The 26,001-nt window shown below is 41.3% G+C and overlaps 1 protein-coding gene across 3 annotated transcripts in view; it reads right to left on the minus strand.

Annotated features, from left to right (window-relative positions):
* Window positions 1-26,001, minus strand: part of PARD3B (par-3 family cell polarity regulator beta) — a 401,278-nt gene that overhangs the window by 55,670 nt on the left and 319,607 nt on the right. For 2 of the 3 annotated variants that reach the window (XM_040560832.1, XM_040560833.1), the window contains one exon: window positions 25,084-25,380. In XM_040560832.1, coding sequence (XP_040416766.1) covers window positions 25,084-25,380 — 297 coding nt within the window. Of the gene's footprint in view, window positions 1-23,446; window positions 23,508-25,083; window positions 25,381-26,001 lie in introns of those variants that run through there. The other variant, XM_040560834.1, reaches the window with a different exon arrangement.

The following is a 26,001-nucleotide window of genomic DNA, read 5'->3' on the forward strand; positions in this document are numbered from 1 at the left end:
AGCTGTTATACACTGCAAGGAACATACTGGTCTGCACAGGTATACAATGCAAAGGAGTCCAACGGAGCATGTAAGAGAATATTTCATTCAGGATAAAATTTTCATTCTGGAGTTATAACAAATAAATATTCAAGTATATTACTCTTTCAATTCCAGACCTTGTCTTTCTACTCTGAAGTATTACATTGCTTGTGAAGATATTTCTGCACCTCAACAGTAAGAAGGAATGGTGGAAAGCGATAAAAAGAAAATCGATGATAAGAACATAATCCTACAGTATTTCAGCTTTCATCTTTGCCAACCACTGAGAGAGAGAGAGTTTAGGAAGAAATGAACGTTTGTTGTTTTCATATGCACTTGAGTGAATGAATGATACTGCAATGAAAGACTTGTCAGAAATGCCTTAGTGGCACCACTTATACTACCCTGGAGGTCTGCGAATCCCCTTTGCTGTCCAGGCAGGCCCGGCCCGCGTTTCAGCTACACGCACCCCAGCTGAGGACCTGCTTTAAGAGCCGTACCTCTCTAGCCACTGGATCCATGCAAACCATTTCACTGGTCTCTGCAATGCTTGCTTTCTTGGTCTGGGCAGGACTATACCCTGTGCACACACAATTAGGAACATTATCAATGCAAAAGGGGCCCCAGCAGGACATCTGATTTGGAAACCTGTGCAAAGTGGCTGGAAGGAAGACTGAGCCCAGTTCCACTTACACAGGGCTGCCTCTCATAGATGGGCCGCCTTGAGAAGCAGTAGATGGATATGTAGATGGATATGTTGCTCTCTAACTGAAAGTATATAAATACAAAGCCAAGAATCACAAATAAACTGCAGGAAAACCAACTACCCAGAAGAAGCTATTTACATCTGTTTGAGTTTATTTAACTTGTACACTGAAGTCCCCGAGTTTGTTTTACAGATACTCCATATCTGCTTTACAATACTTAACAAAGTCATAACTGTCCTTCAACATAACATATGCTGTCACCTTTCAATTCTTTAGACTAACATAAAAGCAGTACAACCACTGATGTCCAAAAGGTCAAAGACTCCTAGGGCAGCACATGACTACCATTTGTCTGAATGTAAGTTGAGTCCTATTGACCCTGTAACATCACTACTGACCCCTTGACATTAGGAGCTTAGTGGAGAGAAAGACGACGATATTCTTACCGATTCATTATGAAGAAAGGAGGAGAGTGAGCCTTGCACGATATGAATCAGCAGCGTCATTAACCTTTTCTTCCCCCAAATAGCTCATAATATGTTTACAGAAGCCTCACCAGAACTATTTGAGGACTGAGACCAACAGATTTATATCACTTTCAGTTTTTCCAAACTGTTTATACAATACTTCTCAGTGGCTTGACATAAAGCATCCTTTTATGTCCTTTCAAATGACATACAACACCTTTTCCTGTTTGTCATGGCAGATGGCCTAGACATTCAGATGAGCACCATCTTTCCAATCCAGGCCACTTTTCATCTCTTTTGCCCCCCTTTATAACCTATAGCTGGCTACAGTTGGCCAGAAATAAAGGTATAGCCTAGTTTTTTGCTTTAGGGAAACAAAATTGGCACATTAAGGCTTAACTTCACTGTAACAACACAATGGTATTTGCTACTCCAACAGAAACACGAGGAAAAAGAAAACAGGAAGAGGAAAAAAGGAAAGGAAAAAAAAAAGGAAGGGAAAAAATGGAAAGAAAAAAAAGGAAAGGAAAACAGGAAAGGACACTTTCTTGTTAGCAGCCAGTTTGTCATCTTTACTTCACAGAAAAGATTATTTTTTTCTTTTCTACCCAGTGTATTGTGCCTCATCAAAAAAGCAATCAACAGACTTTAACTACTAATAAAAAAAGACGCCTTACAGTTCAGGCTGGTTAATGACAATGCCTGTTCCTGGCATGTGACCAGTTTACTGCCGTCTTGTTGATCTGAGATGTGCACGTGTCTCAAAAGGGCTAGGAAAGCAGGGAGATTAGGGACTCGGATGCTGTCAACAACCAAACTCTCTATAAACAATACACAATGAAAATAATGAAAAACAGATTTTCCTCGTATTTTCAGTAGCCTCTAGACAATGCAACAGTTTCTGGTTTCTTCACTAAAGATGATATCAATTATGCCTTTTATCTATCATGCAGATGTCACGTGTGAGGCATAATTGAGGGCCTTCTCTCCAAGGTAATTTCTTCTGGATTTACACGGCAAAGTACTTAAATTGCCTTTTTTGGCACTTTGTATTACAACACGGCTTGGGAGGGGGTATTTTACTTCCCTGATCTAAAGCAGCTGGCATATTTACAATAGATAGGTCACATCAACACACAGAGTAGATTTTCAGCCCTCCAACTCCATTTACTGCAGCTCTAACAATTCAACAAAGCAAATGCTGAATGCTAAACTGTTGTGTGGAAATGTAGCTCTGTTTCTTAATGGCTATCACACCTGCCTGCGACTGCCAGCCAGGTTTTTTCATTTGCAGACTCTTGCTTTTTTGCACTACAGTTTATTAAACTTACTGCTAAAGCTGAAATAATAAGTACTTTACAGACTTCCAATGAATTAGCCATTCAAGAGTCCCTCTGGAATTCCCTTTAGCACACACAAAGCAAAAGCAGGAGGGAGAGAAGGTGACAATTCACCGCAGTCTTAATTTCTGCGCTCCCTTGTGAGGGAAGAGTCGAGGATCTAAGAACTTGCTCGCAGCAGATGATGCTGTCCACGTTCTAAAACACATTTTGTTGGAAACTACAAAGCCAGGAGTAACTATCCATTTTCTCCGAGAAATTACCTCTCCAAGTTTCACACAAGAGACTATATTTGGTTCTTTGTTGCACACATACAAATTTGTGCCTTTGCCAGAATGGCAGCAACTAATCCTCTACGTTGTTCATTTTTATAATATCTGGCCCAGGTAGAAATAAGGTACAAATCTCAATTCAGAAGTCTCTGTGTCTGTAATCCTGTTACTGATAAAGTTTATGTTTTAAAATAAATAAATGAATTAATTTATAACGTCTACAAAGTATCAGGGAAAGTCATAGCTCTCAGTCAATTCGCATCCTTACTACAAAGGTTGTTTTTGTTTGTTTGTGTTTTTAATGAATGATCACCAGGAGGATAACATTAATTCAGTATTAGGACCTTTACGGGAAAAAAATACAAATGTAATTTATCTTTTTTAACTGTCAGCTGCATTTCTAAAGCTTAAAGTCTGTAGCTTCCAGCGGCCTTTTGTCTTTCTGCCATGGCAGGAATATCTTGGACAGCTGTAAGAGCTTTGTAAGCTATCTTTCTCAAAATCCATTAGCTAATTCAAGGAACCTAATTAGAGCTGCCATTTTGATGGAGCATACTGAATGTTTTGTATAAACTAGTAACACCATCAATGTTTATTAAAAATTGCAAGAACCAAAGCTCTCAGCTCTATATAAATATTAATGGACAGATACACAATACTTACTGAAATATAGATAGCGTTGCCTTCACAGAAATACACACAGGTATACTTAGAGTAACAATCCAGTGTGATGCTTTTATTCCCAAAGGCTGAAGTATGGAAGCAAAATCCAGGGACAATTTTACACAAACTGCTGAAAATTGACTGGCTGTTTACACTATCCTTATGCACATTAAAGGAAGCAAAGCACACTGAAGATGATTTGTTTCTTGTGTTTTTCCTGAGTAGTGTGCTGACAATTTGGAGCGTATTTAGAGCTTACCTCAAGAATGCTGTCCAGCTGGAACTGTTTTATAGCTCTCTTAACCTAGCCACTCCGATCACCATACTTTGTAGACATTTACACATACTCCACTACTGCACTGTTTAAGGGCATCCAAAGATTCAAAGGGAATTTACACTGTAAAGCTAAAATTCAAGTTTTGCTGTAGACAGCAACAAAATCAGTAAAAGGAGCCAGACATCTGGAGCAATGCTCTCCTACGTTCTGCTGTGTAAAAGCCCAACTATAATGAAAAAGCAACTCTCAGACAATGATACAACACATGAAACACTGACCATTCTAAGAATATCTCAGAGATCTAATTAGGTTAGGCTGTACAAGCATATGCCTTTGGCTGCAGAAATAAAAAGTTTTTTGGCTACTTCACAGCTTCGTTTTTAACTTGATACTTCATAAATGAACTACAGAAAACCTCATATGTTACCATTTCAATTTGACGTACGCTTTCATACGCATCTAACAGCGCCTGGATTCTATTTATATGTACAACTGAATATACGTGCATAGAAAAATCATCGGATTTGCTACAGAAAGACAGCAGATGTTCTTATTAAGCCACTGGCACATGCAAGGTGAAGCATGGAAGCCTTATAAGGAAAACATTTTACGTTCTAACTACAAGCTAAAGAAAAGCAAAGATAACAAATTAAATTATTTCGCATGTATTTTACTATCCGTGAGCTTAAGGCACAGCATAACAAAAGCACTATTCAGCATGCTAGAATGACTCCTACAATACACGGAGCTTCTCACAGAGGGGAGCAGAAGCCATACGCACTCCTTGGAACACCCTAACTCCACTACAAGATCCACACTTCACTTGCTCTGAATATATACTAGCATGACACATGAAGCACTGAACAGATGTGCAAGAGGAACACTGTTAATTATATTTCTTACACTGTAGTAGTGCAAGGCGGCTAAAAATTTTGTAACAACCTTATCATGGGGACAATCCTGACGGGAAATTCGTTTTAGCTCTCTGATAGGGCAGCATTTTCAACTGATAACTGAGATCTGAGCAGTTTCACAGGAACACGCTCAAAAGTCAAAACAACAGTTACCACCAGCTTCTCTCAGGAATTATAAATGGCAAATTTAGCTTGTGGTTATTGCTCAACAGAAACCCTGCCAGATGCCGAAGCAGTTGATGGATTTTGCAAAGTTCTGCTGCCTTTGGGGCCACCCTGCCTACCCCAGCAGCACCTCCCTCCCCTCCTCGGGCACATCTCCCCCACACAGTGCAGCGTTTTTGCTCACGTTTGCGATGGCTGGGGAGCGCACATTCCCTTCAGCTAGCTTTCATCACAAGCTCCACATCAACAGAATTAAACATTTTACAAGCTGAACTGTATTTCGGAGAAATATTTCTGCACTCAAGGGCCTAAATTAGCAGTGGAACTTTATTACTTTTTATTTTGCAGCCCGTGGAAGCTCTCAGACTTCCAGACATGCGCAGCTTCTCTCGCTCCTTCCTATTATGGCTGCAGCTGCACTGCGCCTCTCTGAAAGGACTCCCCCTTTTTCACTCGGAGAGGTGGGGGCAAATTTTCAGGTGTTGAAGACGGAAGGTGAAGAACTATTCCTTTTCAGTAATTGGATTGAAAAATGTTATATTAAAACGGAAAAAAACAAAGTCATGGAATCTTCAAGCTACACACAATCACCTCCTCGTACAGTTCACCTGGAAGAGGAAGAGCAAGCCTGCATCTCTGCATTTGGTTGGGATGTGTCAGACACCCTAAAGCAAGTGTTCTGGTTCAGGCCCATCCCTAGCCCTGCTGAATGATTCCTCTCTCTTTTCCCAAATAAAAAGGAAACACTGTCCCGCACCTTCTGATTTTCTCTATTTACATTTGCTCATGTGGTTTCAACTGGTATGTTTAGATAAACAACTAAAAAATCCTCACGTGTTTTGTCTCGTTGCACTCATTCTCTGTTCTCACCCCGATGTTCTGAAGTTTTTCCTTTGTACCTTTCACCCGAGAATGCCAGTTTCCTTGGCCCCTTACCAGCTTCTCATACAAGTGCATCCCTGTCCCGTGGGCTGTTCTAGCACCTTCCCTGATGCATCTAGGTCAGCGTCTCGCCTTCCAGCACTCATTGAGCACCATCTCCCAGAAGCTTTTCACAAAGCAGTCTGCCAGTAACGATCAGGCTGCAGGTGGTTTGGGACACCCAACAACACTTCTTCCTTTCTGCATTGCTTCAATATATAACACATTAACAGACTATATAAGTTCATATATAATATGTTAACAGAGCATTAAGCCCACAGGGTCAAGCTCTCACAAGGAAAGACTTCCCTCTACTCTGAGGCACCCACTTACCGCCCACCACGCTGCCCTGATCCAGCTCCTCCCCATATACATGTCTTTTATTCTCCCCATCCCCTGGGCTGCTCCAGCTATTCCTGTCCTACCCCTCCACGGCATTTCTTAGGATTTTGCATTCACCTCAGCTTCCACTTTCCCTCCCCAGAAGGTGGAACACAATGGTAAGGGGACACTGATCATACCCAGGTCACCTCATTGCTCTCTGCTGCGCTGGGAGCCTCCCTGGTCCCTGCAGCCAGGAGAACCTACTGCTGGAAAAGCACGTCTAGGCTCTGGCAGCTCAGGACTAGCACTTTTGGTGAAGTCAGCAGCCAAGTTTCCATCATGTGTGTGGGAAGTACTCTAAATCTTATAATTTAGTCACATTGTCAACGTTCAAGGGGTGGCAAAAGGCACAGTCTGGTATAAGACTAGGCTGTGTTCCCTTCCTAAATATAAAGGCCCTGTTCCAGAGTATGGAAAGACTACAGCTTCTTATTGGAAGTATCATATGCTGCTTATTTTTACCTTTTCTACAGACAAACCAACCCCTTGCCTCCTCCCTCCCAGCCCCCCAAAACAGCTGTCATCATATTCCAGAGAAATTTGGCTTCAGCACACCTCCTACATAGGCATTTTCAACCCAAATGGTTGAAGGCTGGTTATTAACAGGCGGAAACATGTTTTTCCAGTGGAAGTCAGGCCAACGGCTCCTGTGGTAAGTGGAGCAGTAGGGGTCTGTGCGACTGACCCCCACTCCACCCCCCAGCACTGCTTGTGCCTGGCACAGAATCCTGCTTCCCGGTCCCGAAGGCAGCACAAAGCTGGTTTGCTCCCAAGGTGTGAGTGCTCCCAACAACCACTGCAACCACCTCCAAGGCACAGCCTGGTAAGCTCGCAGCACTCCTGCATGTGCTCCAGATTAAGCTGTAGTCAGCTTAATGAGAGACTTAATTGATGAGTGCTACTTCCTTCACTTGTCCATTAAGATAAGTACAGCACATGGACATTTCAACCCATCAAAGACGAGAAAATGCATTAATTTTGGTTTTCTTAGAGCTGTTAATAAATCTGACACTGTCTGGCAGTTTTCTTCATTTCCTACCATTTGACAGATACTGTGATCGCAAGTTACAGAAGATGTTTTTCCTCTGAAATTATCACTCTGGTAATACAAGACAGAAGGAAACTTTATCAAGATACCAAGAAGCTGGGTATCATTTTTATTTTTAACTTTCTGTGACTAGTTTGTGAGTATCTCTATGTGATCAAAAAATAAAATCCATCTAGTGCTATTAAAAATATGTAGACACACATTACAGATGACTGCATTACGGCAAAGAATCACGCAGTGTATTTATTAGCAAAAGTTAGTATTCCTCTCGTACAATCAGCCTGGCTCTACTGAGATCTCTCTACTGTAGAAACTCCTGCAACTGTTTTCTTCCTCTTTTTCTCTCTCAAATTGACATTTGTATGGAATCAAGAAAAATCTTCCTTAATAATTTTTCATTACTAATGGATTTTTTTTGGTATGTGTATTTGGGAGGAGGGAAGGCAAAGGGCAGGAAAAAGCAGCTTTAAGTGCTCTGCAAATGATCCTCCCGAATCTGGGCCTCATAAATCCTATCAAATGTTATATTTCATCAATAGACTGCAAAAGCTTTTTCTCTGCAATGATGAAGCCTGGCTTTAAAATTTATGGTTTCATTTTAGAAATGGACTATAAAAAGAGTCTGACTTAGCTGTCTATCAACCACAGCTGACATTAGCAAGTTAGGTGTGGACTTTCAAAGTGTTATATGTATTTTTTATTTATATAGATGCACGTACATACATATAGAGAAATATGAGGACATATGGGCTTGCGCATGCTAAATACACAGCCTTTTTTGTCTTTAAAAAACATTTTCTTCCAATGCAAGAGGTATTCAGCAGATTAGATTGCAAAGTGATAAAAGTCTCCAGACCAGAGCTGGCTCAAAGATCTGCAGCAACACCAGCAAATTGCATTTTGCTGCTCAAATGATGGAGGATAAAGTAGTTTATTTTGTTTTCATTTGTGGGGTGATAAAATGCAATTCAGCAACGATAGAGCAAGTTTCAGGGGGAGGCAGCGGAGCTTTCAGGAGCCTGGGGTGAGGGAAAAGGGAAGACGGCAGGAAAGAACTGGAAGTTTTAGGGTTGTGGGAGACAGTAAAGGCCCGTGACTGGGGAGGGAGGGGGCGCAGAGCTGCTGCACCTCTCGTGCACGGGGATGGAGGCAGACGGGCTCCCTGACCTCTGTGCAGCTCTCTGCCCCTGCTCTCTGCTACAAGCCCCAGAAGCAAGCTTGGCCCCTGAGAGCCGCTCCTGTCTGCTCTCCTGCACTGCCGGGGCGAAGGAGAGAGCCGAGAACATGGAGCCTGTCCCTATCGCTGCCACCACTGATGGAGCCATGTGGGTGCAACAGCTGTCCCTTACAAGCACTAGAGCATCCTCTGGCAGTGACAGCAGCAGCTTCCTCAGAGGGGAGGAGGAGACAGCCAGTGCATGCTGCCACAGCACCCACTCCTCCTCTCCTCCGTCGCCACCAAAGCTGGAGGTCTGCAGCCAGCGGCTACTGTGTAGTTCCCTCTATGCTTAAGTAAGCCTCCGCGGTGACATTTCTCACAGAAGCATTGCTGTCGTCCCAGCTCCTCCTGCCAGAATGCTTGAAAAAATAAACCACATTGAAAGCAAAAAACAGATAAATGAAGTAAAATAGCTGCAGCTGAGAACGTGAGGCTCCGCTCCGAACGCAGGGGAGCCCATCTCTCCATCCGCTGCAGAAGAACCTAGTTTCCTAAGTCAGACAATTAATGATGGATTATGTGAATACAGCAAATCAGATCATGCTGCTGAAGCATTACAAGAACCAAACGGAAGAGCAGTTAATCTAAATCTCATGTGGGATGGTTACTATTGCACATTGCCATCCTTGCTGCCGGGCCCAGCTGTAACATCAGTTTTGGTGGCAGCTCATGGAAAAAGCCAGAGGTCCTGTTCCTCATTATAAAACGAGGAGAAATCTCACCCTGGGGAACAAGGCCCAGGCTGACAAGTGAATACTGAAGCAAAGGTCTGGGAGAGGAGGGGGAAGGGACAGTGGTTAATGGTAAATGCTTTCTGAGTCAAGAGTGAGGAAACAAAGCTCTTCTTCCACTGCTTCTCTTCTGTAACACGATCAATACACGAAAAACACCCCTCGTGGATGCTGAGGACGTGGCCTGGGGTCACCCCTGCAATAAGCTCTCAGGGGGGTCCTGGCAAAGGTTCCTCTCACTGGGGAGGTGCTGCAGGGCCAGGCAGGGCTGGACCCTGCCTGCAGCTCCTCCTTTGGGTACGCCACGAGTCCGCTGCTCACCATGGTTAGCGACGGAGAGCGTTAGCAAGGGATACTCCTTTGTTTGGTGCCATCAACCAGGGGAGCATGTACAGAAAACGCCATCCATCCACATTCTGCAATTCAATTCCTGTTCTGGTTCTGGTGCTGTTTCCACTGTCAGTATACAAAACACTGCATCCACAACAACTTATGGAAATGAGAGGAGCTGAAACTGCCTGTATTTTCACCAAAGGATATTTGTAATTATGAAGGGAAACCTTATTGCACCTTGATCTACAGACAACACGTCTCTGGAATTCTACATTTTTTACTGGAAGGGGACACACTAGCAGTATTACATTATCTGAACAGAAGTAACTTACGAAAATGAAGAGACTAAAATACAATCTTGAAATGTTTCAGATTCATATAGGTTAACTCAATTTATCAATCAAAATCAGTACACTAAAACAATGACACGACAGTGTTTTCAAACACAAACACACACACCCTACAGCAGATCAAGAGTAATTCTAGCTGTGTACTTTCTTCTACAGTTTCCTTGTAATGTTTCTCTTTGAAGGTTTGAAAATAATCAAACAATTCAGCTTTCCCTAGAACTCTTGGACTTTTTCAAACCTGAATTAACTCTCCTCTACACAAACCTTCTGCAAAGAAGCTCCTGGCACTGTTCATATTTTTAAAATCTTCTTCCTACCATTTCTTAATTTCTTCCCTTTTAAAAATCTTTTCATTTGATTTTTTCCCCCAAGGTGGATTTTTTTTTTTGTAATTCTTTTTGCTTTCCTTGGCTTTTTCTTTTTTGTTTCTTCCTTAAGACTTATCTCCAGCTTTATTTTTCTTTTCGTATTTTCCTTGAGCTCTTATGAAACCCTGACCTGTTTACTGAAAAAAAAACACAAAAAAACAGAGCTCAAGGGTTAATGTTTTACCCCTTACTCACCATCCTGTATCTGGCTGCAGTCAACAGCAACCAAAATTCATCATCATCAATGGATTTTCACTGACATGCACTGTATTTGCTCACATAATGGCCCCATATATTGCCTTTGAAACGAGGGCGTGACCATTCTGAGATATATTCCCAGGAGTCAGTAATTGACATTGCTGCAGGACATGTTTGCATAGTGTTTTGAAGGCAGACCTGCAGAAAAGCAGGCTTTGAAGTTCTTTTGGATGGTACTGTGCTCTCAGCAGGACACATCAACATTAACCTAAGCACATCCTCTTTGGATCGGAGCAGGCCATTAGCTAGCTGGTTTGGAGCACAGAGGGAAACAGGCATATGTATGCCTCTAAAAGGTCAGGGAAACACATGAGGGTACAAGACCTTCCCAAAATCTGCAGTGAGCTCCAGGCTAAATGCTGTAGGCTGGAGTGGCCTCGCTCCAGCTTCTGACAGGTATCCTCCTTATCTCCGCATAGTTTTGGGATGGCCTCAAATCTGTCAAGACCACCTTTGGAGTACTTGCGGACAAAGCACCCCTGCAATGCCCCTGTCAGAGACAGGGCTCTCCGTGCAACAGGCCCTGCACAGACGCAAAATAAAAGGAGAGCCCTGTTCCCACACACAGAGGAATTATTGGAAACAGTAAAGGCAGGTGGGGGAACACAAGACAATATGGAAAGAACACTGGTCAGCAAGATGCCTGACAGTGATACTTAGTATTTGAGGAAGGTGGTAGATATATCACAGCCATACAGGCTGCAAAGACAATTTTTGTTTTTGAGTCTCACTTCTGTAAGAAGTCACTATAAACAGTATACTAGCATTTTGATTTAAAAGAACTAACAACTTGACAGAGCTACCCTACAAACATACAAAGCAACTTCGGTGCCAGGTAACTAAAAGAAGTGTATGCAGAATACCTGTGAGAATGCAGCCTCCAAAGTTGCTATTTCCAGCAAAGGAAAAATGTCCATCCACTTCTCTAGTCCATAGCTTTATAAGCATGTCACCTGAGCCCAAAAGTGGATCACAGCTGCTATTCCTGGAGCAAGGAGGGAGCAAGGAGGATATCTTGTACCCAGCCCAGCTCTGTACACCTGTCCCACCTGCAGAGAGGAAAGCAAGCTGACCCACCAAGATTTGGGAGCAGAAGGAGGAGAGATTGCTTTTATCTGCTGTTATTTTTCCTGCACTGGCCATGGTTTGCAATCCCCATGGAGGCGCATTATCACTGACATAACCACAGTGACCATAAGATTTTTCTTTCCCTCATTTTTCTACATTTAAGCATACTCTCCATTACTATACAAAATTACCCTTTCTTCCATCTAATTCACTGCTCCCCATGGGATAGCAATTAAAATTGATTCATGAATACAATACATTTGCAGGGAAAAGCAGAACAGAGAAAGCTGCTCGCCATCACATCCCTCGCCAGGACAGGCTTTGAGGCCTACCCTGAGCAAGGCCCCCTCAGATCTGCTGGCACGCAGCTTAGAAACCAGAATGTGGTTTCCAACCTCTATGTCGCTTCAGTACTGAAGATATGGTCCTTAAAACAGGCACTGGGCTTTGACCAGCTGTATTTGGGCTCTACCTTTTAGTTTTGTGTTTCTGTAGATCCCACTTTGCAACAGGAAACTTTTCTCCCTCCAGTCCTGCTCCTCAACACCCCCTGCTGCAGGAGAGAAGGCACCTGCAGGACTCGGGCAGATTGGGGAAAATGCAAGGCCCTCAGTCTCCGTGTTTCACTCCCAAGTATATGTCTGGATTTGACAAAGTCATGCCTATCAGACAGATCAGCAGATAGTCTATCTATGTTGTGGTTGCAGGATTAGGTGGGAAGAGCACTCTGCCAACTTGTGCTTTACCACAATGAAAAGAGAGGCGCAAGCCATTCAGTGCTGCTGTGGAGACAGCAAAAAAGGACAACTCATCACACTAACCAAATTCTTCCCCCTTAATCCTGGTGCAGGACCAGTCTACTTTGTGACCTTGAGAGATAAATAAATTCAGTCTTAAATTACTGCTATTTAACTGCATATTCCAATAGTATAAACCTCTGAGAATACAACTGAGGCCAGGATGCAAATTTATTTTGTGAAAATCCATCATGCTTCAGGACAAACAATGTTATAAGAACAGAAAGAATAATAATATTATTCTTCTACCTCTAAGCTGTTGTCATCTATGATGGCATAGCTGGGTCTTCCAGCCAACCCCATCAGAGGGCCATGCTGGCCACCAGCAGAACAGCAGTCTGGAAAACAGCACGCTACAGCCCTGCCTCAGCATTCTGGCTGCAATACACTCTGAGGCAGCAGCTCTGTACTCAGTCAGAGATATTCCCACTGCACCTGCTGAAGAATTTCTGAAATTTATGAAGAGATTAGAGCCAAACTTCTGGTCCCACAGAGGTCAGGGAAAATAACAGAACAATGGTTAGTAGCTTTTAAATGTTAATCATGACTATTTCACACTAAAACCTCACTATACTAAAAACACAACCCCTACCAACACCAGCTCATAGTATGAAAATCTTCTTAAAAATAGCCTAAAAGGATTTTCTCCTAAGGTGTAGGTAAGTTCAGCTGCAGAGGATTCTAGCACCTAGATACAATTTTCTGTTTCATGGAGGCTGTGCAACCATTCCTCCTCTTACATACAACTGTGCATATCAGTGTGTTAGTGATGCTTTTGCAAAGAGGGTTTGACAACAATAGAGAGTCCCCAGCCTGCTAAATAAGAAGTGACAACTCCATTTGAAAGCTGTCTCTGGATGTGTTTTATGTGCAGAAATTATCTGTGACAGTTCAGATCAAAATAGAGTTTTCATTTCATGTGGGAGGTAAATGGACGATAGAATAGGTTACTTTAAATGCTGTAGTCTAGTCCAATTAATGTTTCAGACTTTTTTTTTTTGTATGGATTTCTTCTGTATTCTATGCTCTAAACTTTGGGGTAAAAAAAATGTAAAACTCATTTTGTCAATAGCATGATGCAAAAACCAGGCTAAAAGGTAATAAAAGCGGTTAACAAAAACAGTCATGCAGAAGTATGGCAAAAAAGCTCAAGTTACAGTAATCTGGCTGTGAAACTAATAAGTATAAAACAGAAAAGAAAACATCACTTCATCATTCTTTCGGGGAGAACCAGGCATGGGAATCAGTTCTGATTTCCCACCTCAATCAACTGAAATGTTGCCACTTTGATGGAAAGAGGACTTGCACATCAGTCTTCTTTCTGAACAGCAGATGCAAATCCACATGCTATCTTTTGCTTTTCAGATTGTGAAACATAAATTTACAATTTCTAGCTTATGTAACAGTGACAATGACACAATTTGTACTTTTAAAAAATGTCAAATCAAAAATATTACTTTGGCCTCTAAGACAAGGTTGCAGATTTTCATGTTTTCCAGAACATCATACCTGCTGATTTTTTCAAAGATATGCCCCATTAAGTACCAGGCATGGTATCTTACTAGAAATAAGACAGGATATGATAGAAAAGCATTAATGATTTCATCTGTTCTTGTATCCCTTTTATGTATTGTGGCAACTGCTGCTAGCCTATCATATACAGTGACTACCACGTGTTACTTCCAACAGCTATAGCCATGAAGCGTGTACCACCAAATTTATGTAGGTATGTATGTAAATGCAGAAGCAGTCACATTTCTTCCCAGTAAGCACGAATTCACATTTGTTACCTATAAACCGATCAGTTGTCTCCTGACAACTGACAAAGAGACACTTTTACTAGTGGAGTGGTCATGATCCTCTACTGTAACTTAAGCACAACCACGGTTCTGGTCTAAAAGTGGAAGGGAACTGCGCTGACTTAGTGCTCAGAGCCTCCTAGACATCTTTCAAAGTTGATGGGGAAAACAGTAGTTCATACAGTGTTTTTCAGATGTAAGCAATAAGTATTGCTAGCAGAAAAGCTACAGACCCATGAGAGTGAGTGACTTCTTCCTAAACAAGGGCCCACAAACCTTACATAATCTCTTTTATGTCACACACTAAACAATGCATGTTTTGAAACTTTTCTGCGAAACAGCATTTTTCTTGGCATGATTTTCAATTTCCACTCACTTGTAAGAGCAGGTGTCTAAATGTATCATCTCTCAACTCCAGAATTAAAGAAAACACTTACAAAGCATATTAAAATCATTTTCCTAAATTCAGGGGACAGTAATTTGAGGTTCCATGGGCATTACAGAAGAGCAGACCTCTGCTACAAATGCACTGCACTACTAAAAACATGAACTGAGACAAAGCATTCAGAAGATATTAGACCTCAGTATTTTTACTGGCCAAAACCTGAATACTGGCAATCTTATTCCTCAGAGGCAGGTTTTAATACAAAAGGGAAATTAACATGTATCTATGCACTGCGGTCTTTAAAAGAAAAACACCAGAACAATGAAGCTGCTCAGCCGTTTGATGTATTTGCCACAGCTAATAGTAATGAGATAGTGGGCAAAGTGCAGATAAAAGGCTAAAAGGTATGAAGGAATACTGTTAATCATTTCCGAAGCCACACAGACATGTAAAAAATACCAGTATTTAGGCTAATGAGTGTAAATTTGGAGAGGAATACTCGAGCACTTATCATATTTAGATTGATAATCTATTTGCAGCAATGCTCAAAGACAGAGAGTTAGACTTCTGCCTGTTCGGTTCTGGAGCCAGAACATGTCACTAAGTGCAAGAGACTTTTCAAGCTCTGTAGCAAAGAGGTCAAAGTATCAACACTGATGCAGACAGTGGTATTTACAGAGAAAAGGAGGAAAAGATCAATCCCTTCCCCCCAGTCCCCTTTACATCAGCCACTGCTTTAACATGGCCATTGTACACGGCGGCACCGAATAGCCGCCTCCTGCTTTTTTTTTCAAATGCGGGACAGCAGAAAATGTCAAAGGAAGAAAATAGCACCTTATTCAGGTGAAGGACTGCAGACTGTTTGCTTGTAATTTGTGTACTAACAATCCATAACAATTAGGAACAGGTTTATTGCTGCTTTGCTGCTGCTCCCTAATGCTCCTCCACCAGCTCACACTCTGCTGTCGTGCTAGAAGTGCCTGCTGACCTGCGAAGCAGGGACGAGCTGCAGAAGGCCTCCTCTATCATTACCTGAGAGCAGCGCTGAAGCAATCCAGGTCCCCTGGTTAGCAGCGCACTTAGGGCATGCAAGTGCTCAATTAAAGCAGTCTTTCAGCCAATTTAGCATTATGTCAACTCTGACGCAGAAGATAGCTGCACCCTCCTTCCCCCCAACAGAACATGCTTTAACCTGTGTGCATCCCTCTGAAGGTGCATTGTTGCTTACTTTTCAACTGCCAGACCGTGCACAGCACTTCCACTGGAAACATGTACCGTGCTTTAACTTATAGGCTGGTCTCACAATAATTCTTTTCCATGCATTTTATGTAAATACCATAATGATCGTTTGCAGTTGATTCCCATTTACAAGGTAATAACCATATCCAGGACTAAGTAGACATCAAAGCCTAAGGGCAGAAGTGTTTACAACAGATAAACGCCAGAGCTGAAGGATGTATTCTAGTTAATAGTGGTTTCAGACGAAATGCCCCTAAGATACTATTAGGCAGAAAAAAAAAATTTAAGATTAAAATTTTAAGTGAGTGAAGAAATTAAACCATAAATATGGGTCATCAGAGACTGAACGATAAGATGTTGTTTGAAATGTTAGAACACTATCTGACGCTTGTTTCTCCTCACTACTGCCAAATCACTGGAGGGAAGGGGCTAGCGATCTCCCACAGCGTAGATTTGGAGGAGTATGACATCGATGCAATGTCACGCTGACCGACTGCCACTGAAGGAACTGGAACAAGAAGGGGGGAAAACAAATTAAGAGGACATTTATTGCTTTACAAGTATGTTCAAGCTATTCAATTTTTAGCACTTTCTAAAGGTATTTCACACTCAATCCTCTTACATCATCATCTTTATCATGTGGTTGTTTTTTTTTCTTTTTCTCTCCTTCAGTTTGATTTGATAAAAAAAAATTAAGGCAGCTACCTGTTTTGCAGGCAACTGAAGAGTATAAAATCTTTCATGCAATTGCTCTCCACTGCTTTTTAAAAAAATGGCCTCCAGGCATCAAGGACAAGGTAGTGATAACAAGAGATAACTGGTATGGTTATCTGAAGCAACATCATTTTCTCATGTTCCTTTGTCCTAATGAAAGACCTCACTTTCCCTCAGATGCAGGCCACAATCCAGTTGAAGACAAGTCACTTGTTTCATTTTCTATGACAGTCTAACACCGCCCTCCACAAAATAGTCACAATTCTCTTAGACCATCCCAGAATCAATACAGATACCTTGATCAATGTCAACAAATGATCTGTAGCTGCATGGCCTGCCAGAGAGACTGGTCCTCAGCCACTATACGTGTGAACTCCATATGGTGCCAGGGCTCCTTTCAGGGATGTAAGGACAGTCAGACAGTCACAGAGGTGCAGAGTATGTACCATCCTAACTACATCAGAAGGCTTGAGCTGACAAACAAACTTTTTCTTGGCTTGCTCTGACCCCTCGGGTTACTGTCTCTACCACTGGACTTGTTTGTGATCATGTATTGAAAAATAGCACGTTTTAGAGATTGTCATCGACTGTATGCTTTGCACAGCTGTCAGACAGTAATCACAATTATTTTCTTTTTATTCTGCATCCAGTTGCCTATTAAGCCATTTCCATCACATCTCTTCAGTTCTCTCAATACTTTTGCTAGCACAATATTGAGTGATTTTCAGCTTTTCAGATAACATCAATTCTTAGTTTTCTGCTGACCGAAAGGCAGTTCACGCTTCTGTCTGTACTTGCTTCCAGCAACGCTGCTTACTAAGTCCTTGGGTAACCTTTCACTAGTAGCATCTTGATACAAGCAAGGAGCAAGGTCCTGGACTCTGTTTAGCAACAGCTGGTTTATTCTGCTATTAGATCCTCAAACCTCCCACAAGTAGGTTCCCATTGACTCATTCTGAGGTCAGATCCATGGCCCTGTTACATCTTTTATAACTTCAGTTGAGAGCTAAGTCACTTCATTGAAACAAAAGAATTAAGATTAGCAGAAAAATCTTAAAGATCTGCCAGTATAAACTCTAACTAAACTGGGACTGCAGGAAAATCAAAGTATAAATATTCTGCTCAGAAAATGTCAAGAATTCCCTACAATTTTTATGGACGCTTACAGACCACTACAGTTTCCACTGTAAGGCTTCCCTTACAGAGCTGAGCTGTGTGAACACCATACAGATCTAAGCACTATGCCTGGACATGAGCAGTCACGCTGGAAAGCCCCCAAATTACTGCACTGTTCCTGGTGGCTATTTAACCTGGCAATGCTGGTGGGTCTGTGGTGTCCCCCGTGGTTCCCTCTGCTGCAGTCATCTGAATAAGTGTAGGAGTTTTTTTTTGTTGTTGTTGTTGTTGGTTTTTTTTTTCTGAAGAAAAATGAGGAGAAAACCTATTATTGACTGCTTACTTTCAGAAAATATGAGAACTTGTGGGATGTCACCTGAAGACTCTCAGGACTCTTCTACCTCCAAGAAAAGACACAATATGCACAGACTAAATCCCATACTCTCATCTACTGATCAGTTTTACTAGACAAAGACTATCACTGCAGTGAAAGGAAGAATCTTTTTCTTTCACTTTGCACATTTCTTTCTACATTTGAGTAGGAGCTCAAAAAATACCTTATGAGAGCATTTTTTTTGAAACTCACAGTTCTGGACAGAGTACAAGTTCCCTGAGGTCAGAAATGTAAATTCACCTCACACCAGGCTACACAGCAAAGCTTGCACAAGGCTAAGTCATCAGGGCTTTCTCTGGAAATTGCTCTTGCTTATCCAGAAGCTAGAAGATGGTAAGCCAAAACGACTATGTCAGGAAGCTAGGGGAAAACCAGCAGAGAGTTAACAAAAGGAGTTGGGAACCGGGCTGAGAAGGGGAAAACATAAGAAAAACAGTTTCTTGGATCACTATGTGTTGGAAGAACAAGCCTCCGAATAGTGAGCAACATACGGACCTTCTGCTTGTTGTTTCTCTTCAGTCAGGGAAATGGGACTACGTTAACATTCATCATTTAACCCGAGTTGCAGTACAGAATAAACCTGACTGAAAACATACTTTTTTTTTTTTTTTTCCCTTAGCTGAAGCAACTCTGCAAGGCTAACGATGGGTCTGAGGAGATTCATTCTGACAGAAAACAACCTGGAGCAATGAAAAGCTGGGCACTTTGAAAACCCCAAAGTGTATGAAGTAGAACAGGCTATTTGGAGAGTAGTGGGAAAATAGAACCACATCACATTTAACCATGTCCCTTTAACTTTAATTAAAATAAGATTTAGCAATTCTATTTAGGATTACCGAAATCCCAGAGGATTTTGCATTTCACTGCCTATACCGCTACCAGACAACTATTAACTAGGAGGAAAACAGAGCACACAATGTTACATCCATCTATCTATACAGTATATCCAGTAAGGTAAGTTTCCTTGTTCAAGAAATATATCCTAGTTACACTTCTTGCCTGCTAAATGGAAATACCACATGCCATTAAGGTTTGCACTTTAAGTATGCAAGTGACTGGCCTATAAACAAGATTTTAACAGCTTCTCTTTTGAACAACTCTGACTGTTTAATTAATCTTCAGCCATTAACCATTCATTTAAAATGCCACTTACGAAATCTTAATTTTGCACATTATCAGCTGGTTCACAAATAGCTATCTACGAGCAGAAGTGTAATGATCTTCCTCACTGTTCCTTGGAGCTTACCAACCTTATAGTAAATTCTGGCTTCTTCATTAACAAGACACATATTAGCATTTAAAATTAAATGGCATTTTGTTAAAAAAAAAAAAAAAGGGCACAGAGAAAAGTTAATACGTACACTCATTATTCTACTGCTGATTAAAGGCGCAAGTATGAGCTTTTGGTCAAACAACATCCTGCATGACGCAGAATTTAGCATCTCTTGCTCACACTAGGAAATACGCTATGGCAGGAACACATGCAAGGCCATATGATTTCATTCCAGCTGTATGGACGACCTCATTTTGTCTTTATTTGTACATTTAAGAGGCTGACAACACCATCTGCATTTCACTCTGTATCCTCTGGTATGGTCTCATCTTCCAGTAACAGACCTGCTCTTTCTCCAGGGACCTATCTTTTGCATTTGCATCCAAACAACAGAAAGAATGGGACATTACCAACAAATAGGCAGAATTAATGTAAAATAATTCCATGCAATAATATATCACATAAGAAAAGACAGGGCTGAAGGGGATAAAAAACCTGAATGCATATGAATGCTTAACACAGCTGCCAAAGCTCAGGCTCACCAGCATCTGCAGCAGGAGTCACAAGGGAGTTGTGGGAGTGCAGTATATAAAATTTTACACATCTGTCAATAAGTGAGGTGATCCAAATGCAAACCCTAGCAGGCAGGATGCATGTAGGCAGATTTGTGACTATTCCTGACAGAATTTATTTCTGCTGAAGAATGCATGGCCTCGAACAACCATGCACACATTACACGGCAGTAGCAGCTCTGCTCTGGTTCAAGTTTGACAATGTCCTTCTGTTTAGACGTGCTTTAAAACACCCAGGGTCACCTGATCTCTGCGAAATCTGGGGTGTCCACAAGAAGTGAACAACAGGGCTGGGGTCCCAACATTGGAAGGATCTAGGTGAGGGATCTGTCCTGAGAAAGAGCACTTTGAACTCTACCTGGACTGTAGTTTTTCTTGAATGCTACCAATACATTCAGAGTCTCATTCCATTTCTGTTCCTTTACAATACAGACTCATTTCATTTCTATCTTGCCTCCACAACATCCACCTTAAAGAGTAGCCATTCCTGAGTAAAAGACCACCCACCCCTCTAGCAGTGAATTGCTTTTTCTATTCAGTGATAAAAGGTGTTGTAGATGGACATTAGGCATTGACCATGGTGCACTGTACTGACAAAAACCCCTTCAGTGTCAGGCTGAGGGCCAAGTGACATACCTGGACAACCCTAACTTACCCTTTTGGAACAAAACCTTTTCTGTGCAGCTATGGGTTCCTAAGACCTTGCTTTGAACAGGACAGGAGCTACCTACACCTGCCCAAAAGACGAGCATTTAGCCTGCTTTTTAGAACAAAAATTCTCCATTTGTTATATTTCAAAACTGTGGATCCTTTTCACTTTCCTCTCAAGTTTACACACAGGTTACGATTACCATTTAGTTTCTCAGGATACACACATCACTATTTGTCTTTGATCCTCTCCAGGGGAGGGCAGACTGCTCAGTGTGTCTTGCCTCTCCCCCATGCCTCCGACCTGTTCTGAGGGTGGGATTTGAGGGCCACAGGTTGGGTTGTGCAGAGGGATAGTTTTCCTCATTTACAACTTTGCATTTTGCTAGATTGAACGTGCTGGAAGAGTGCAAGTTTTCCATGAGGAAATTTTAAATCTGAAATAAGGAAGATCCATTTTTTGATTAAGTAATTAACACTGTACAATCTTCCATAGTGAGATAAGATCTTCCACGTAATATCTTCTACAGTGGGACCCAACATAGCATCTCCAAAAACAGAGAGCTGGAACAGACTAGGGCTTTGGACTCTACTCCTATGCAATAAAACAGTGATTTCTTTCTTTTTTTTTTTTTTTAAATCTGCAACAAGATACAGCTCTGAATGTATTCTTGCTAAACAAAGGAAAACTGTATTCGTTTTTGTCAGACCAGCACTTTGAAATTCCCCAAGATAAGACACACAAATAAATGAAGAATTATACTTGGCAAAGAGTTTGGCATCAGACTTTAAATGTTTCATAGTTCTGGGCTGAGCAAATAACTTGAGCATGTCTCTAGAACCTTTCAGGAGATGTGCTCAGAGTGTTTGGATAAACTTGACAGCACCATGTTCGAGGGAGGAAAAAAGAGGAAATTACTTATTCAAAACGTGAGAAAGGGTTACAACATGTGACATGCCTGACATTTAAGTGATAAAAGTGTTTTACATATGCTCTTTTGGCTTTGGTCTGACACCTAGGCTCTGCCATGGTGCAACTTAGCACTGTCATGGTACAGCCTTGATAACTAAACTCAGAAATGTGACTTACCACTCTTTTCGGGAACATATGGGCCACAGACCGCAAAGCCTCTGCTGCAGGCTGAGGAAATTTTGTACAGCGTCTCCAGCAGAGACCCACGAGTTCCCCAGCTGCACAAGGTGCCTGCACAGGCTGCACCATCCTCTAGGATGGCATCTGCATTACAGAAAATTGTGTCTAATTACAAATAAACAGAAAAATGCTTGATTTACAATGAAATGTGTGATTTTGCTAGCTTTTTTTTTAACTGTCTTTAACTTAACATTCACAGAATACACTGATCATGCTAATGCTTTCACTATATTCATTAATAAGGACAATTTACATTTATTTAGCACCTCTCTGAGTTAAGAATCCCAAAGCTTTCAGTAAGATATACACAAAAATTAAATCTATTTCACTGAATATAGTCATCGTTGGAATAAAAATCAACAATTGTGAAGCAGTGCAAAAGAACGTTACACAACAGTTGAAAATAACACAAAGCAAACCCCTCAAAATAAACCAAGGCAAAAAAAATCCCTGAGATGCCAGATGCAATTGTAGGTAAAGGGACGTTAGTATGCAAAGAGCAGTGTGAACCAGGTCTGCTTGTGCCCTGTGCAGCAGTGCTTGGAGGCAGCAGACATACTTCAGAGTGATTAAAGGAACATTCTTCATACACTAGCAGGCTTTTGTTTTCTGCAATAGTGGGATCTCCGTGGGAGATTCTCAGTTTAAACTGGGAATCTACTGAGAAGAATAAACTGGGGACACTCGATGGACTTGTGATGAGAAAAGGGAAGGTGGGTAAGTATGTGAATGGTGAATGGCACATATCTGACCACAAAGCTTATTTCTTTACAAATGGCCTCCAATTCTACAAGCCATTTATTATGCTAATGCATTCTTCTGCAAAAATAAAATAAAATAAAAGTGAACTTACCGTTTCAAATAATGAGTTTTAATTCTCTATCATAATGACGCATAACGAATTTCCAGACCAAAATGCAATAACGTATTCTGTGTTCAAATCCCCCTTCTACTCCAAGCTGCATTTACTCTAGTCACTGATCAAATCTCCACACACTACATTACAAGTGGAGAGTCAGAGGCAGGAGAAAAAGCCATCCATCTACAGTAAAATTAATAGCAAAACTTTGAGAGAGCATGCATGCGTTAGCAGGACCCAAACATGAACTATTACATGACAAATGCATTGATAAACGTCCAACCCTGCAAATGTAAAATAACTTTGGTTTGGTTAATAAGCATCCATTATAACCCCTTCCCATCATTCTGAGGCAGACAAGGCAGTTTTCATACTTGACCCTTGAAAGCAGATTTGTTTTCATAATTAACATGTTACCCAGAGATTTTTCTTTCCACATCTCTTTTCTCCTTTCAATACTCTCCCTCTAGCACAGAAAGATTTCCTTGCGTGTAGTTGCCACTACATTCAACAACTGCTGGCTGAGACCTCACAACACACTGCATAAATTCACATCAAATTATTCAGGTTTGGCACATTTCTGCTGGTGAGTAACAACAACCTTTTTGTCTCTGAGACAAAGGAAATAAAAGATTTAAAAAAAGAACAAAGGCAGCCTAATAAGAATCCCATATTTCCTATTTTTTTCCTAATCTGGCTAAACACTATCTACAAGCCTCAGAAATTCAACAAAGCAAAGTTGTTGTGGACTGTTTGTCTTTCAGTACAGAACCAAAACAGATGGAACAGCCTTTCAGCATGACTTCTGATCATAGGTCAGATATTATGTAACTTTTTTCTTGTTTAGTTTTTCACTGAATTATCACGGTAAGACATGCAATTACAGATAAATATACAGTAAAATCCAGGATCCCAACACTGAATCCAGACTTGGTTGGGATTGCGATCATGTCCACATAACAAGTCAAGAGTTCATTCAGTGTAGTTAAAGCCACAACATAAGCAATCAAACAAAAGAGGCCAGAGGGAGAGACTTGGGCATTTCTTCATGGCTGCATGGAAAAACAATGTATAAACCACACTTCAAAACTGACGACATGTTTAAAACGTTACGCTATAAAGTCTCTGTTAAAACTGATATTATGAAGCAACCTTTATGACAGTGTCTTACTCCCATGCTGAGTTACATCTGTATACACTTATTTTTGAAAAATCAGTGAATCTGAATTTGGACTCCCTCCTGACGGTAATTCTCAGCTCTGGGTTTCCGAGTTAGCGTGAACTTGGTTTCTGATCCCTTTACTATACACAGATGTTCATGTGACTTCAGTAACAATCACCTCAAGCCTTTTCTAGGAAAGCAAAACACTTTAGATGGCAAAAAGCTGCAATCACTGCCTCTAATCTCACCCACTTCACCCTTATGCAGTAGGGGAAGAGTTAACAATACAGAAGAAGAGAATTAGCAATGTCGTTATGTTTGGAAAGGTCTCTCTCATACTGTATTTAGGTGAGAAAGAGAGACACTTGGCCCATTCCTTGCTACACACTTATAATTACGTCAGACGTATTTTATTACTACTTATAACAAGGACTCAGTACACATTTTTAAGGTACTATGTGCCACGAACTGAAAACACTCCTGTATCTGTGCTCACGTATTTCTCCAAAATTAACAAGTGTGGTATCACACAGAACAGACTGAGACTATAGGGAGACATGACCCATATGTGGGCATGAACTCAAAGCATAAACAGTTCCTCAAGTCCCCCATGTCTTTCTCTGTCAGCTCTTCTTTTCACATACCCTTCTCTATAACGCCTACACAATCAGATATTGGTTTGAAAAACCCAGCGTCAATGCATTAACACTGTGATACTAATGAAGACTTATGTTCCTTTAGCCCCAGATTCCAGAAGCATCCAGTTTTAAAACCATCATAATGGTGGGTAATCATCACCTCAACAGAATTCGTTTTCTTTTTAACCCAGGGAAAAACTTGACCATCTTTCTTTGGTGCTATCAACCTGGAAGCTTGACAGTAAGGATTAAAAATTGCTCCTTCCTTCCCACTTGGTTATTGGAAAGGCTGTGAAAGGCAATCAGTCTTGTGAAGCCACACTTCACAGTCTGCATAAAAATGCCATGATTCCCAGTCCTCTCCCCAGCCTAATTGAAAGTGCATAATATCACACAGCTGGGAAAAACTAAACTGTAAACATATGCAATATATCATGTTATCATACAAAACCTGTTACTAATAGGCATTTGATGATCAGCAGGATCAAAAGGGATCTGAAACCAGAGATTATTTTTGATGCAGTTTAAGAACTTTTCCCGAGTGAAAAAGGGAAAAGCACTCTCTCAGCAGGGGAGAAATTGGACTGAAGTCAGTTCATTCATTCTGTTTGTGAAATATGGACTTTTCTTTAATGATTTTTGTTTGACTGCTGCCTTGCTCAGATGCTTTAGGGGCATTGCTGGAGCAAATTACAGTTTTAAGAGGAAATCCATGGCTTTCTAGTCAGTAAATACAGGTGCCTGGGGCATCTGAACAGCCTCCCTGCCCAGCCCCAATCTCCCCTCTACCAAGCTATTATTGTTTCTAATGCCAGGTGGCAATGTTACCTGTCACCAGGAGTCTGTGGGTAGTGCTGCTTGTTTATTTTTGCATACAATCCTTCCAAGTGCTCCCTCTCCATTGGTGCTGAAGCAGAATCACGTGCATATACAAAGGTTTCTGCTACTGCTGGTGATGATGGCCTGTAAATGCTCGCTGCTGGATAAGCCTCTCGGAAGTGATTCACTCTAGCATAATTTGGATCCACCTCATCATCATCAATATCAGGTCCTCCAGGACCAGTGGAATAATCAAGCAGGCCTCTCAGTTGCTTTTGCCGTAACTCCTGATGCTTTGCACCAATCCTAACAATGAAAAACAAAGAACAAATATGCAGTTGGATCTGCTTCAACAGCAACCACAGACACTGATTCATCACGTAAATTTGGAGCACCAGCTCCAAATCCAACTGTTTAGATCTTCCAGTACGCAGTGAAACTGGTGCCAGATGAAAAAAAAATGGTGCACACAACAATTTGTCTCTGGAAATCACCTTTGTAACCAAGGTGGTCATCGTTTTGGTGAAAAAAACACAATGCTGAATATGGTGGCTTTTTAGAGGTGTATATGCATATCCATGCACACATACGGTTTTAATTCTACAGCTGCTCTCCACTTTGCAGTTAATATACCTCACCCAATCCTGAAACGTTTAATCTAAAGTAGCCAATAAAATTATTACTGTCCCTTGCACAGTTGACCCCCCCAGATTCTTATAAATAAACTAACTTTTGAAAAGTGGAGTAAATGTGAACATTAATGGAGAGATGGCAGAGTTGTCTCAAACCAAAGGACCACAGTTCATTTGCTGAAGATTTAATTTTTTTAATTTTATTTTGGCTGAATAGATGGGGAAATCACGCCTCACTATATACAGGATAGGGAAAAAGTAAAACAGCAAAGAAATTAATAGAAACCTGACAGAG

This window comes from Cygnus olor, chromosome 6 (genome assembly GCF_009769625.2).
Source record: "Cygnus olor isolate bCygOlo1 chromosome 6, bCygOlo1.pri.v2, whole genome shotgun sequence".
In the NCBI taxonomy this organism is placed as follows: Eukaryota; Metazoa; Chordata; class Aves; order Anseriformes; family Anatidae; genus Cygnus; species Cygnus olor.